Here is a 16,200-nt window from a genome sequence, read left to right on the forward strand (position 1 = left end):
GAAGTATAGAATCAATCTTTAGGATGTTTTTATCATAAATCTTCAATAATGTTCCAACCGGAGAATTCCTTTGTCTTCAGAAAAGCAAATGGAACGCAAACTAACTCTCACGTGACCACGTATCACGAGCTCGTGGCACTCTGCCAGATACCTGGCTCAATCCCCCCCATATTCCCCCTCCTACACAGTAGAAGCATCAAACAAGGTTCTAAAGACTGTTGACATCTAGTGGAAGCCTTAGGAAGTGCAGTATGACCCCACAGACACTGTATATTGGAATGGCAATGAGTTGAAAAACAACAAACTTCAGATTTCCCACTTCCTGGTTGGATTTCTCTCAGGTTTTTGCCTGCCGTATGAGTTCTGTTATACTCACAGACATCATTCAAACAGTTTTAGAATCTTCCGAGTGTTTTCTATCCAAATCTACTAATATATGCATATATTAGCAACTGGGCCTGAGCAGCAGGCAGTTTACTCTGGGCACCTTATTCATCCAAGCTACTCAATACTGCATCCAGCCATAACAAGTTGCTTTTACCACTAGGGGGTAACCCTGCACCGTACTTTTGCACTGCCTGCTTTTAACACTAGGGGGTAACCTTCCACAGTTCTATGTTGCAGTACCTGCCTTTACCACGAGGGGGTAACCTTCCACAATTCGATGTTGCAGTACCTGCCTTTACCTCTAGGGGGTAACCTTTCACAGTTCTGTTGCAGTACCTGCCTTTACCACTAGGGGGTAACCTTCCACAGTTCTCTGCAGACACATTCTTCTTCACCCTCTCTCTGTACAGTGCATCTGGAAAGTATTCAGAACCCTTGACCTTTTCCACATTTTGTTTCCTTACAGCTTTAATTTTTTTTAAATTAAATTGTCCCCCCCCTCATCAATCTACACAGAATACCCCATAATGTCAAAGCAAAAACAGGTTTTTAGATCTGTTTTCAAATGTATTAAAAATAAAAAACAGATCTTATCTACCTCGGTATTCAAATCCTTTGCTATGAGACTCGAAATGGAGCTCAGGTGCATCCTGTTTCCATTGATCATCCTTGAGATGTTTCTACAACTTGATTTTGAGTCCACCTGTGGTAAATTCAACTGATTAGACATGATTTGGAAACAAATACACCTGTCTATATAAGGTCCCACAGTTGACAGTGCATTTCAGAGCAAAAACCAAGTCATGAGGTCAAAGGAATTGTCCGTGGAGCTCCGAGACAGGATTGTGTCGAGGCACAGATCTGGGGAAGGGTACAAAAACATTCCTGCAGCATTGAAGGTCCCCAAGAACACAGTGGCCTCCATCATTCTTAAATGGATGAAGTTTGGAACCACCAAGACTCTTCCTAAAGATGGCCACCTGGCCAAACAGAGCAAACGGGGGAGAAGGGCGTTGGTCAGGGAGGTGACCAAGAACCCGATGGTCACTCTGACAGAGCTCCAGAGTTCCTCTGTGAACATGGGAGAACCTCCCAGAAGAACAACCATCTCTGCAGCACTCCACCAATCAGGACTTTATGGTAGAGTGGCCAGACAGAAGCCACTCCTCAGTAAGAGACCTCAGAGTTGACCAAAATACACCTGAAGACTCTGACCATGAGAAACAATATTATCTGGTGTGGCGAAACCAAGGTCGTACTCTTTGACCTGAATGTCAAGCGTGGGGTCTGGCGGAAACCTGACACCATTCCTATGATGAAGCATGGTGGTGGTGGCAGCATCATACTGTGGGGATGGTTTTCAGTAGCAAGGACTGGGGGACTGGGAGACTAGTCAGGACCAAGGAAATGATGAACAGAGAGTGAAGAACGATCCTTGACGAAAACCTGCTCCAGAGCACCCAGGACCTCAGACTGGGGTGAAGGTTCACCTTCCAACAGGGCAATGACCACAGCCAAGACAACGTAGGAGTGGCTTTGGGACAAGTGTCTGAATGTCCTTGAGTTGCCCAGCCGGAGCTTGATCTTGAACCCGATCTAACGTCTCCGGAGACCTGAGAATAACTGTGCAGCGACGCTCCCCATCCAACCTGACGGAGCTTGAGAAGATCTGCAGAGAAGAATGGGAGAAACTCCTTAAATACAGGTGTGCAAAGCTTGTAGCGTCATACCCAAGAAGACTAGAGGCTGTAATCGCTTCCAAAGGTACTTTAACAAAGTACTGAGTAAAGGGTCTGAATACTTATGTAAATTATGTTTCAGTTTTTTATTAAATTTGCAAAACTGTATAATCTTCTTTTGCTTTGTAATTATGGGATATTGTGTGTAGATTGTTTTTCCCCACTCAATGTAATCTATTTTCGAATAAGGCTGTAACAAAATGTGGAAAAAGTCACGGGGTCTGAATACCTTCCCGAAATGCACTGTATATTATGAGGACATTTAGTAAGGTCTATGCCCATTGATCTGTCAACCGTAGGAATTCTTCAGTAAAGTCTTTGTTGTCATTCAACAAGAGACGACTCGTTTTCATGTACATTTTTTCTCCTGAAAATACTGCACCATATCTCAGATGGAAAAGTGTGTGGTCAAGATCTCTTTGGCAAAAACGTCAGTTACAGATTTCTTTTTGTCTTAGATTCATTCTGACTATTTTGAGGAAGTGTAGACTGGCTACGGCATCACAAAATGGACAAACAGTACCTTTTGCAGCCTTTTCTGTTTTTCCAAGGAAGGTTTTTTTCTGGGAGTATGAAACTCCCTCGTTAGGTTCCCCTAGACCAGATTACTGTTCTCCAGCCGAACTAAAGCATGCTGACACCCTAATTTCCTGTCCTCTCCTTCAGGGACGTTGGTTGTGCGGCCTCCTGCTGGGACTGACAACAAGGAGGACAAGAGCAGAGGAGCCATGAAGCTCCGAGTGGACCTCTCACGGAGAAAGACAGGTGAGTCTCCTCACTATATACCACACTGCTACCAACCAGGGGATAGTCGGAGAAGCCCCCAAGGTTTTGACCAGAAAGGGTGTTCCTACGGCCTGATAATCACAACTACTGCCAGTTTAATGAAATCAAATCTTTCGGGATTGATATTTTGTATTTATTAGGGATTCCCATTAACTGCTCTTCCTGGGGTCCAAACACATTAAGGCAGTTAGATCACCTAAAACAACAGACTCACGCGTCACCTAAAACACCAGGCGGGTCACCTAAAACACCAGGCGGGTCACGTAAAACACCAGGCGGGTCACGTAAAACACCAGGCGGGTCACCTAAAACACCAGGCGGGTCACGTAAAACACCAGGCGGGTCACGTAAAACACCAGGCGGGTCACGTAAAACACCAGGCGGGTCACGTAAAACACCAGGCGGGTCACGTAAAACACCAGGTTTATGATTTAACTGTTATTTAACTAGGTAAGTCTGTTAACTGCCTTGTTCAGGGGAAGAACGACAGATTTGTACCTTGTCAGCTCGGGGATTCGATCCAGCAATCTTTCGGTTACTCGTCCAACTCTCTAACCACTAGGCTACCTGCCACCCCATATCTACTTACAGGGCCTTAGGAAAGTATTCAGACCCCTTGACTTTTTCCACATTCTGTTACTCTATAGCCTTATTCTAAAATTGGTTCATATTTTTTTCCCATCCATTTACACACTACCCCATAATTAGCAAAAACAGTTTTTTTTGCAAATTTATTACAAATGTAAAAACTGAAACTTGACGTGCGTATTCCCGGCTTGACCAGTGAAACTGAGCTCAATTTCAAGTCTGAATACTCGCGTCATCTATGAGATGTTTCTACAACTTGATTTGAGTCCACCTGTGGTAAATTCAATAGATTGGACATGATTTGGAAAGGCACACACCTGTCTATATAAGGTCCCACAGTTGACAGAGCAAAAAACAAGATTCTCTGGTCTGATGAAACCACGATTGAACTCTTTCTCCTGAGTGTCACGGTGACACATGACCATTAAATATTTATCCACTACATATCTACAGTACAAATTGTATAATACCACCATACAACAATATTACAATGTGTGCATGTGTCTGTACCCTTTGTGTCTCTAAACAGTCGCTGTTCCATGAGGTGTATTTTTACCTGCTTTAAAATCTGATTTTACTGCTGCATCAGTTACCTGATGTGGAATAGAGTTCCATGTAGTCATGGTTCTATGTAGTACTGTGGAATAGAGTTCCATGTAGTCATGGTTCTATGTAGTACTGTGGAATAGAGTTCCATGTAGTCATGGCTCTATGTAGTACTGTGGAATAGAGTTCCATGTAGTCATGGCTCTATGTAGTACTGTGGAATAGAGTTCCATGTAGTCATGGTTCTATGTAGTACTGTGGAATAGAGTTCCATGTAGTCATGGCTCTATGTAGTACTGTGGAATAGAGTTCCATGTAGTCATGGCTCTATGTAGTACTGTGCACCTCCCATAGTCTGTTCTGGACTTGGGGACTGTGAAGAGACCTCTGGTGGCATGTCTAGTGGGGTATGGATGGGTGTCTGAGTCAAACGGACAGCTCAGTGCATTTAACATGTCAATACCTCTGATATATATACAAGCAGTGAGGAAGTCGATCTCTCCTCCACTTTGAGCCAGGAGAGATTGACATGCATGTCATTATAGTTGGAGAGGCTTCACCCTCTGTGTGGTCTGAATACTTTCCTAAGGCCCTTGTGTTAGACAGGTAACTCTTTATCCACATTATAGCAGGGGGTGTAAAGTCATAACACCCTCTGTGTTCTGTTAGACAGGTAACTCTTTATCCACATTATAGCAGGGGGTGTAAAGCCATAACACCCTCTGTGTTCTGTTAGACAGGTAACTCTTCATCCACATTATAGCAGAAAGTCTTTCCAGCTGCAGACTATGATCAATAATGTCAAAAGCCACACTGAAGTCTAACAAAACAGCCCCCACACTCTTTTGATCATACTTTTGATCATTCTTTTCTCTCAACCAATCATCGTGGATGTAAACAAAACATGTTTGTCTCTCGGTCTTCCTCTGTTTATATCCAGATACCACTTTGCAGGAGAGGATAGACTGCACCGCCTGTGGACAGCAGGTCAACCACTTCCAGCGCCACTCGGTGTTTGAGCACCCGATGCTCCATGTGCTCCTCTGCAAGGTAGACACACCTGCAACACCTTCCTTTAGTCCCTTCTGTCTGCCCCCCCCCCCTCTCTTTAGGTTGTGATTGTGGGATGATCTCTGTCTCCAACTCTTGTCTGATCTCCTCCATGCTCCATTAGGGACGATATGTTGAATCAATTAGAATGTTTTTTTTACGAGTGTTTTAAGTTTGTTCTCATGTAGTGTTTTTTGGTCTCCTTGTCTCTCGGTGCTGTGCACCTTCCCATTTACACCAGAGATCTGTATATACTGACAAGATGCTCATGTCTCCATCCTGACAATGGGAGTCGTCTCCAAGGTGGGACGGCTGAGGTCTAATTAAATCCCATAGAAACACAATAGACAGATTTTGGCGAGAGTGAAACCTCTCACTTTGCCTCATCCTCTGGTTTACACGCACATAAAGCCCCTCCCCCTCCCCCTGTACACAATACCCCATAATGACAAAGCCCCTCCCCCTGCACATAAAGCCCCTCCCCCTGTACACAATACCCCATAATGACAAAGCCCCTCCCCCTGTACACAATACCCCATAATGACAAAGCCCCTCCCCCTGTACATAAAGCCCCTCCCCCTGTACACAATACCCCATAATGACAAAGCCCCTCCCCCTGCACATAAAGCCCCTCCCCCTGTACACAATACCCCATAATGACAAAGCCCCTCCCCCTGCACATAAAGCCCCTCCCCCTGTACACAATACCCCATAATGACAAAGCCCCTCCCCCTGCACACAAACCCCCATAATGACAAAGCCCCTCCCCTGCACACAAAGCTCCTCCCCTCCCCTGCACACAAAGCCCCATAATGACAAAGCCCCTCCCCTGCACACAAAGCTCCTCCCCCTCCCCTGCACACAAAGCCCCATAATGTCAAAGCCCCTCCCCCTGCACACAAAGCCCCATAATGACAAAGCCCCTCCCCCTGCACACAAAGCCCCATAATGACAAAGCCCCTCCCCCTGCACACAAAGCCCCATAATGACAAAGCCCCTCCCCCTGCACACAAAGCCCCATAATGTCAAAGCCCCTCCCCTGCACACAAAGCCCCTCCCCTGCACACAAAGCCCCTCCCCCTGCACACAAAGCCCCTCCCCCTGCACACAAAGCCCCTCCTCCTGCACACAAAGCCCCTCCCCCTGCACACAAAGCCCCATAATGACAAAGCGATAACAGGTTTTCCATTGATCATCATTGATGTTTCTACAACTTGATTTGAGTCCACCTGTGGTGAATTCAATTGATTGGACATGATTTGGAAACAAATACACCTGTCTATATAAGGTCCCACAGTTGACAGTGCATTTCAGAGCAAAAACCAAGTCATGAGGTCAAAGGAATTGTCCGTGGAGCTCCGAGACAGGATTGTGTCGAGGCACAGATCTGGGGAAGGGTACCTAAACATTCCTGCAGCATTGAAGGTCCCCAATAACACAGTGGCCTCCATCATTCTTAAATGATCCTGTCTCTAAATTCTACAGAAAATTCCTTCAACCTCATGGTTTGTTTTTTGCTCTGACATGCACTGATTTTTCAGATTTAGATATTGGGCCATATTGATGTTCCAGGTAGATCCACCTGCAACACTGTCTAATAGAGGTAGACCTGTAGTAGTTTAGATCTACCTGCAACACTGTCCAATAGAGGCAGACCTGTAGTAGTTTAGATCTACCTGCAACACTGTCCAATAGAGGCAGACCTGTAGTAGTTTAGATCTACCTGCAACACTGTCCAATAGAGGCAGACCTGTAGTAGTTTAGATTTACCTGCAACACTGTCCAATAGAGGCAGACCTGTAGTAGTTTAGATCTACCTGCAACACTGTCCAATAGAGGCAGACCTGTAGTAGTTTAGATCTACCTGCAACACTGTCTAATAGAGGCAGACCTGTAGTAGTTTAGATCCACCTGCAACACTGTCCAATAGAGGCAGACCTGTAGTAGTTTAGATCTACCTGCAACACTGTCCAATAGAGGCAGACCTGTAGTAGTTTAGATCTACCTGCAACACTGTCCAATAGAGGCAGACCTGTAGTAGTTTAGATCTACCTGCAACACTGTCCAATAGAGGCAGACCTGTAGTAGTTTAGATCTACCTGCAACACTGTCCAATAGAGGCAGACCTGTAGTAGTTTAGATCTACCTGCAACACTGTCCAATAGAGGCAGACCTGTAGTAGTTTAGATCTACCTGCAACACTGTCCAATAGAGGCAGACCTGTAGTAGTTTAGATCTACCTGCAACACTGTCCAATAGAGGCAGACCTGTAGTAGTTTAGATCTACCTGCAACACTGTCCAATAGAGGCAGACCTGTAGTAGTTTAGATCTACCTGCAACACTGTCCAATAGAGGCAGACCTGTAGTAGTTTAGATCTACCTGCAACACTGTCCAATAGAGGCAGACCTGTAGTAGTTTAGATCTACCTGCAACACTGTCCAATAGAGGCAGACCTGTAGTAGTTTAGATTTACCTGCAACACTGTCCAATAGAGGCAGACCTGTAGTAGTTTAGATCTACCTGCAACACTGTCCAATAGAGGCAGACCTGTAGTAGTTTAGATCTACCTGCAACACTGTCCAATAGAGGCAGACCTGTAGTAGTTTAGATCTACCTGCAACACTGTCCAATAGAGGCAGACCTGTAGTAGTTGTATGTATGGCAGGTTTTGAGCTGTTTGTCTTCTGAACAGAAATGCGACGTAGGGAAAGTCATTGCTTTGTCTCAGTTTTCTGTTTTCTAAGGTTCCTCCCTTAATGTTTCCTCTCCCTCTAGTCGTGTTATAAGTATTACACCAGCGATGACATCAATAAAGACGAGGACGGCATGGACGAACAGTGCAGGTAGGTCCCCTCACAGAACACAGAAACATGGACGAACAGTGCAGGTTGGTCTCCTCACAGAACACAGAAACATGGACGAACAGTGCAGGTTGGTCCCCTCACAGAACACAGAAACATGGACGAACAGTGCAGGTTGGTCCCCTCACAGAACACAGAAACATGGACGAACAGTGCAGGTTGGTCTCCTCATGACTACATAATACCAGGGTATATCTGGTGGTCTGTCTCCTCATGACTACATAATACCAGGGTATATCTGGTGGTCTGTCTCCTCATGACTACATAATACCAGGGTATATCTGGTCTGTCTCCTCATGACTACATAATACCAGGGTATATCTGGTGGTCTGTCTCCTCAGCTACATAATACCAGGGTATATCTGGTGGTCTGTCTCCTCATGACTACATAATACCAGGGTATATCTGGTCTGTCTCCTCATGACTACATAATACCAGGGTATATCTGGTGGTCTGTCTCCTCATGACTACATAATACCAGGGTATATCTGGTGGTCTGTCTCCTCATGACTACATAATACCAGGGTATATCTGGTGGTCTGTCTCCTCATGACTACATAATACCAGGGTATATCTGGTGGTCTGTCTCCTCAGCTACATAATACCAGGGTATATCTGGTGGTCTGTCTCCTCAGCTACATAATAACAGGGTATATCTGGTGTTCTGTCTCCTCAGCTACATAATACCAGGGTATATCTGGTGGTCTGTCTCCTCATGACTACATAATACCAGGGTATATCTGGTGGTCTGTCTCCTCATGACTACATAATACCAGGGTATATCTGGTGGTCTGTCTCCTCATGACTACATAATACCAGGGTATATCTGGTGGTCTGTCTCCTCATGACTACATAATACCAGGGTATATCTGGTGGTCTGTCTCCTCATGACTACATAATACCAGGGTATATCTGGTGGTCTGTCTCCTCATGACTACATAATACCAGGGTATATCTGGTGGTCTGTCTCCTCATGACTACATAATACCAGGGTATATCTGGTGGTCTGTCTCCTCAGCTACATAATACCAGGGTATATCTGGTGGTCTGTCTCCTGATGACTACATAATACCAGGGTATATCTGGTGGTCTGTCTCCTCATGACTACATAATACCAGGGTATATCTGGTGGTCTGTCTCCTCATGACTACATAATACCAGGGTATATCTGGTGGTCTGTCTCCTCATGACTACATAATACCAGGGTATATCTGGTGGTCTGTCTCCTCATGACTACATAATACCAGGGTATATCTGGTGGTCTGTCTCCTCATGACTACATAATACCAGGGTATATCTGGTGGTCTGTCTCCTCATGACTACATAATACCAGGGTATATCTGGTGGTCTGTCTCCTCATGACTACATAATACCAGGGTATATCTGGTGGTCTGTCTCCTCAGCTACATAATACCAGGGTATATCTGGTGGTCTGTCTCCTCATGACTACATAATACCAGGGTATATCTGCTGGTCTGTCTCCTCATGACTACATAATACCAGGGTATATCTGGTGGTCTGTCTCCTCAGCTACATAATACCAGGGTATATCTGGTGGTCTGTCTCCTCATGACTACATAATACCAGGGTATATCTGGTGGTCTGTCTCCTCATGACTACATAATACCAGGGTATATCTGGTGGTCTGTCTCCTCAGGACTACATAATACCAGGGTATATCTGGTGGTCTGTCTCCATAATACCAGGGTATATCTGGTCTGTCTCCATAATGTCAGGGTATTTCTGGTCTGTCTCCTCAGCCACACAATGTCAGGGTATTTCTGGTGGGCTTTGTGAAATAAGGACAAGTGTAATAGAGGATAATCCCAATGAAAAACTAGGTGACATTTTGAAGTTGACTTTGTCTTGCTATCTTAACTACGCCCCAAGGTGGTGTGCTGAAGGTGGAAACCTGATCTGCTGTGACTACTGCCACAACGCCTTCTGTAAGAAGTGCATCCTGCGTAACCTGGGGCGCAAGGAGCTGTCCATGATCACCGACGAGGACAGTAAATGGTCCTGCTATATCTGCAGCCCTCAGCCTCTCTCAGACATCGCCTCCAACTGCTCCAACATCTTGACCAAGCTGGAGAGCTTCTGGCGCACGGGACGCAAGAAAGAGAGGGAGGAGAAAGAGGGGAAGGAGAAAGAGAGGAAGGAGGTGAAAGGGCACAGTAAGGGTAAAGGTCACCACCACCATGGTAAAGCTGTGGTGAACGGTAAGGAACATTCGGACGGGTCAGGGACCCTCACCTTCTCCTATAAGACCCTGAAGGTCCCCAAGGAGCTGGTGAAGAGGACCAAGAAGCTGATTGAGACGACCACAGGGCTCAACAACACCTTCATCCATTTCATCCAGCAGGCCGAGGAGGAGCAGGGAGCAGGAGGAGGTGGCAGCGGGACCAGACACAGACACCTCAAGGCCTTCAGGTATCACAACACATGTTGGTATTATGACTGCTACAAAGGATCTGAGACAGTCCAATTCTCATCTTTTGCTTAATTGCTATCTCTCTCTCTCTCTCTTCAGGTCTGTTCTGGCTGATCTGAAGAAGGCCCATGCTGCTCTAGAGAAAGACTTGGAGTCACAGTTCACTTCCCAGGACCAGGGGATGCAGAATGGGGATGCTGTTTCCAACACTGATGGCCATGACGGCCACGATCAGATAGACAATGGGCAAGAGGCAGAAGAGGACAAAATGGCCGACACTGAGGATGGGGAGGAGGATGGGGGTGTGTCAGAGGACACAGAGATGGAGGGGAGCCCCACCCCCACGCCTCAGGACCACTCAGAGACAGGCAGCCAGGCTAAAGACCAGACAGTGGTGAAAATGGAGGAGGAGGAGGATGGAACAGAGGAGGAAGCTGACCGGGATAAAGACATCGTGTCCGTCGGGCCATCCGTCCCTGACGAGCTCTTCCAGATGGTCAAGAGTTTAGCGGACTCCACCGGGTTAACGCCCGGTAACGACGCCACGGAACTCACAGCGGCTAGCCAATCGGAGAACCCCGCTGCTCGTTCAACCAGGAAGTCACATGACACCCAGAAGGAGAAGGCCATGCCCAAGGTTAAGAACCTCATCTTGAAGCTGACGCCTGTTCCCGTGGTTACCACACGCGCCTCCAGGTCTAAGAGTAAGGATGGAGAGAAGGAGAGGAGTAAGGATGGAGGGAAGGAGAGGAGTAAGGATGGAGGTAAGGATGGAGGGAAGGAGAGGAGTAAGGATGGAGGGAAGGAGAGGAGTAAGGATGGAGGTAAGGATGGAGGGAAGGAGAGGAGTAAGGATGGAGGGAAGGAGAGGAGTAAGGATGGAGGGAAGGAGAGGAGTAAGGATGGAGGGAAGGAGAGGAGTAAGGATGGAGGGAAGGAGAGGAGTAAGGATGGAGGGAAGGAGAGGAGTAAGGATGGAGGGAAGGAGAGGAGTAAGGATGGAGGGAAGGAGAGGAGTAAGGATGGAGGGAAGGAGAGGAGTAAGGATGGAGTGAAGGATGGAGGGAAGGAGAAGAGTAAGGATGGAGGGAAGGAGAAGAGTAAGGATGGAGGGAAGGAGAAGAGTAAGGATGGAGGGAAGGAGAGGAGTAAGGATGGAGGGAAGGAGAGGAGTAAGGATGGAGGGAAGGAGAGGAGTAAGGATGGAGGGAAGGAGAGGGAGAGGAGTAAGGATGGAGGGAAGGAGGTGGAGGGAGATGGGGCTTCCGAGGAGGACAGCCGATGCTCCAGTCGCACAAAGACCACACCCCTCAGGAAGTCACCGGAGGGGAAAAACAAGATGTCCGTCTCTCAGGAGAACATCGACTCAGAAGGCGAGCAGAAGAGCCCCAGCAAGCTGAAGAAGAGAACCAAGGGCAGCGCCGAGAAAGAACGGGGGAACGCGGAGGAGAAGGAGCGGAAAGAGAGCAAGGCCTCCATGGTAACCTCTGACCCTTCTAAACAGGACGTGGACTCAGATTCTGATGAGGTTCCAGACATCCTGGTTCAGACTGCAGCGGCGGAACACAGCTCGGACGAAGATGTGCAGCAGGACGCCGACAGTAACCAGGGCAACAAGCGCGTCAAGAAGTGCCTGTTCAAAGTGAGCAAGAAAGAGGAGGAGGAGGAGCAGGTGGGAGAGGAGGAGGAGGAGGAGCAGGTGGGAGAGGAGCAGGAGCAGGTGGGAGAGGAGCAGGTGGGAGAGGAGCAGGTGGGAGAGGAGGAGGAGGAGGAGCAGGTGGGAGAGGAGGAGGAGCAGGTGGGAGAGGAGGAGGAGCAGGTGGGAGAGGAGGAGGGAGAGAGTGACAAGGAGAAGACTGACAAGAAGCCGGCGGCCAAACGCAAACTGAAAGCCGACGACTCCGACAACTCAGAGTCTGACTCCGATGAAGACGCAAAGAAGAAAAAGAAGTCCTCCACGGCTTCTGACAAGAAGACATCCAAGAAGAAGCAGAAGGTCTCGGACGGCTCCTCCAACTCGGACCTGGAGAAGGAGATGAAGGGACTCCGCAAACTGGTGACGGGGAAACGGAGGAGCAGCCGTGTGAAGAAGGAAAGAGAGGAGAAGGAGAACAAGGGCGGAGATCGGAGGCGGTCGTACGAACTGAAACGCAAAGCCAGAAGTAGAGGAGCCAAGCAGCAAGATTCATCGTCTGATGACGACGACGAGGAGGAGGCGGAGGGAGGAGGGTCTGGAGAGGAGAGTGGAGACCAGCAGAAGATTAAACCCATCGTGGAGGAGACGGTGGTAGCAGGGAGGGAAACCTTCCACCAGTCCTCAGGTCAGTAGATGTTGTTTGGGTTAGGATTAGTCAGGTCAGGAGATGCTGTTTGGGTTCGGATTAGTCAGGTCAGGAGATGCTGTTTGGGTTAGTCGGGTCAGTATAGATGTTTGGGTTAGGATTAGTCAGGTCAGGAGATGCTGTTTGGGTTAGGATTAGTCAGGTCAGGAGAGATGCTGTTTGGGTTAGGATTAGTCAGGTCAGGAGATGCTGTTTGGGTTGGGATTGGTCAGGTCAGGAGATGATGTTTGGGTTAGGATTGGTCGCGTCAGGAGATGCTGTTAGGATTAGTCAGGTCAGGAGATGCTGTTTGGGTTAGGATTAGTCGGGTCAGGAGATGCTGTTTGGGTTGGGATTGGTCAGGTCAGGAGATGCTGTTTGAGTTAGGATTAGTCGGGTCAGGAGAGATGCTGTTTGGGTCAGGAGATGCTGTTTGGGTTAGTATTGGTCAGGTCAGGAGATGATGTTTGGGTTAGGATTGGTCGCGTCAGGAGATGCTGTTAGGATTAGTCAGGTCAGGAGAGATGCTGTTAGGATTAGTCAGGTCAGGAGATGCTGTTTGGGTTAGGAGATGCTGTTTGGGTTAGGATTAGTCGGGTCAGGAGAGATGCTGTTTGGGTTAGGATTAGTCAGGTCAGGAGAGATGCTGTTTGGGTCAGGAGATGCTGTTTGGGTTAGGATTGGTCAGGTCAGGAGATGCTGTTTGGGTTAGGATTAGTCAGGTCAGGAGATGCTGTTTGGGTTGGGATTAGTCAGGTCAGGAGATGCTGTTTGGGTTAGGATTAGTCAGGTCAGGAGATGCTGTTTGGGTTAGGATTAGTCAGGTCAGGAGATGCTGTTTGAGTTAGGATTAGTCGGGTCAGGAGAGATGCTGTTTGGGTCAGGAGATGCTGTTTGGGTTAGTATTGGTCAGGTCAGGAGATGATGTTTGGGTTGGGATTGGTCAGGTCAGGAGATGATGTTTGGGTTAGGATTGGTCGCGTCAGGAGATGCTGTTAGGATTAGTCAGGTCAGGAGAGATGCTGTTAGGATTAGTCAGGTCGGGAGATGCTGTTTGGGTCAGGAGATGCTGTTTGGGTTAGTATTGGTCTGGTCAGGAGATGCTGTTTGGGTTAGGAGATGCTGTTTGGGTTAGTATTGGTCAGGTCAGGAGATGCTGTTTGGGTTAGGATTAGTCAGGTCAGGAGATGCTGTTTGGGTTAGGATTGGTCAGGTCAGGAGATGCTGTTTGGGTTGGGATTAGTCAGGTCAGGAGATGCTGTTTGGGTTAGGATTAGTCTGGTCAGTAGAGATGCTTTTTGGGTTAGGATTAGTCAGGTCAGGAGATGCTGTTTGGGTTAGGATTAGTCAGGTCAGGAGATGCTGTTGGGGTTGGGATTAGTCAGGTCAGGAGATGCTGTTGGGGTTGGGATTAGTCAGGTCAGGAGATGCTGTTTGGGTTGGGATTAGTCGGGTCAGTAGAGATGCTGTTTGGGTTAGGATTAGTCAGGTCAGGAGAGATGCTGTTTGGGTTGGGATTGGTCAGGTCAGGAGATGTTTGGGTTGGGATTGGTCAGGTCAGGAGATGCTGTTTGGGTTAGGATTAGTCAGGTCAGGAGATGATGTTTGGGTTAGGATTAGTCAGGTCAGGAGATGATGTTTGGGTTAGGATTAGTCAGGTCAGGAGATGCTGTTTGGGTTAGGATTAGTCAGGTCAGGAGATGCTGTTTGGGTTAGGATTAGTCAGGTCAGGAGATGCTGTTTGGGTTAGGATTAGTCAGGTCAGGAGATGCTGTTTGGGTTAGGATTAGTCAGGTCAGGAGATGCTGTTGGGGTTGGGATTAGTCAGGTCAGGAGATGCTGTTTGGGTTAGGATTAGTCAGGTCAGGAGAGATGCTGTTTGGGTCAGGAGATGCTGTTTGGGTTAGGATTGGTCAGGTCAGGAGATGCTGTTTGGGTTAGGATTAGTCAGGTCAGGAGATGCTGTTTGGGTTGGGATTAGTCAGGTCAGGAGATGCTGTTTGGGTTAGGATTAGTCAGGTCAGGAGATGCTGTTTGGGTTAGGATTAGTCAGGTCAGGAGATGCTGTTTGAGTTAGGATTAGTCGGGTCAGGAGAGATGCTGTTTGGGTCAGGAGATGCTGTTTGGGTTAGTATTGGTCAGGTCAGGAGATGATGTTTGGGTTGGGATTGGTCAGGTCAGGAGATGATGTTTGGGTTAGGATTGGTCGCGTCAGGAGATGCTGTTAGGATTAGTCAGGTCAGGAGAGATGCTGTTAGGATTAGTCAGGTCGGGAGATGCTGTTTGGGTCAGGAGATGCTGTTTGGGTTAGTATTGGTCTGGTCAGGAGATGCTGTTTGGGTTAGGAGATGCTGTTTGGGTTAGTATTGGTCAGGTCAGGAGATGCTGTTTGGGTTAGGATTAGTCAGGTCAGGAGATGCTGTTTGGGTTAGGATTGGTCAGGTCAGGAGATGCTGTTTGGGTTGGGATTAGTCAGGTCAGGAGATGCTGTTTGGGTTAGGATTAGTCTGGTCAGTAGAGATGCTTTTTGGGTTAGGATTAGTCAGGTCAGGAGATGCTGTTTGGGTTAGGATTAGTCAGGTCAGGAGATGCTGTTGGGGTTGGGATTAGTCAGGTCAGGAGATGCTGTTGGGGTTGGGATTAGTCAGGTCAGGAGATGCTGTTTGGGTTGGGATTAGTCGGGTCAGTAGAGATGCTGTTTGGGTTAGGATTAGTCAGGTCAGGAGAGATGCTGTTTGGGTTGGGATTGGTCAGGTCAGGAGATGTTTGGGTTGGGATTGGTCAGGTCAGGAGATGCTGTTTGGGTTAGGATTAGTCAGGTCAGGAGATGATGTTTGGGTTAGGATTAGTCAGGTCAGGAGATGATGTTTGGGTTAGGATTAGTCAGGTCAGGAGATGCTGTTTGGGTTAGGATTAGTCAGGTCAGGAGATGCTGTTTGGGTTAGGATTAGTCAGGTCAGGAGATGCTGTTTGGGTTAGGATTAGTCAGGTCAGGAGATGCTGTTTGGGTTAGGATTAGTCAGGTCAGGAGATGCTGTTTGGGTTAGGATTAGTCAGGTCAGGAGATGCTGTTTGGGTTAGGATTAGTCAGGTCAGGAGATGCTGTTTGGGTTAGGATTAGTCAGGTCAGGAGATGCTGTTTGGGTTAGGATTAGTCAGGTCAGGAGATGCTGTTTGGGTTAGGATTAGTCAGGTCAGGAGATGCTGTTTGGGTTAGGATTAGTCAGGTCAGGAGATGCTGTTTGGGTTGGGATTAGTCAGGTCAGGAGATGCTGTTTGGGTTGGGATTAGTCAGGTCAGGAGATGCTGTTTGGGTTAGGATTAGATTAGTCAGGTCAGGAGATGCTGTTTGGGTTAGGATTAGTCAGGTCAGGAGATGCTGTTTGGGTTAGGATTAGTCAGGTCAGGAGATGCTGTTTGTGTTAGGATTAGTCAGGTCAGGAGATGCTGTTTGGGTTAGGATTAGTCAGGTCAGGAGATGCTGTTTGT

At 47.6% G+C, this 16,200-nt stretch overlaps 1 protein-coding gene and 1 long non-coding RNA gene across 12 annotated transcripts in view; one reads left to right on the forward strand and one right to left on the reverse strand.

Moving 5' to 3' along the window:
• The window catches only part of LOC118382455 (transcriptional regulator ATRX-like), a 105,887-nt gene that overhangs the window by 18,115 nt on the left and 71,572 nt on the right, over nucleotides 1-16,200 (forward strand). Inside the window, exons 10-17 of one of the 11 annotated variants that reach the window (XM_052518068.1) lie at nucleotides 2,793-2,891; nucleotides 4,987-5,096; nucleotides 7,874-7,941; nucleotides 9,850-10,389; nucleotides 10,490-11,118; nucleotides 11,155-11,214; nucleotides 11,527-12,140; nucleotides 12,180-12,711. In XM_052518068.1, coding sequence (XP_052374028.1) covers nucleotides 2,793-2,891; nucleotides 4,987-5,096; nucleotides 7,874-7,941; nucleotides 9,850-10,389; nucleotides 10,490-11,118; nucleotides 11,155-11,214; nucleotides 11,527-12,140; nucleotides 12,180-12,711 — 2,652 coding nt within the window. The other 10 variants (XM_052518070.1, XM_052518061.1, XM_052518063.1 and 7 more) reach the window with 10 other exon arrangements.
• On the reverse strand, nucleotides 6,705-7,793 carry LOC127929776 (uncharacterized). Its single transcript, XR_008136148.1, has 3 exons — nucleotides 7,572-7,793; nucleotides 7,008-7,524; nucleotides 6,705-6,819 (listed from the first exon to the last, which is right to left on the reverse strand). It is a non-coding gene; the product is annotated as an uncharacterized LOC127929776 (long non-coding RNA).

This window comes from Oncorhynchus keta, chromosome 4, assembly GCF_023373465.1.
Source record: "Oncorhynchus keta strain PuntledgeMale-10-30-2019 chromosome 4, Oket_V2, whole genome shotgun sequence".
In the NCBI taxonomy this organism is placed as follows: Eukaryota; Metazoa; Chordata; class Actinopteri; order Salmoniformes; family Salmonidae; genus Oncorhynchus; species Oncorhynchus keta.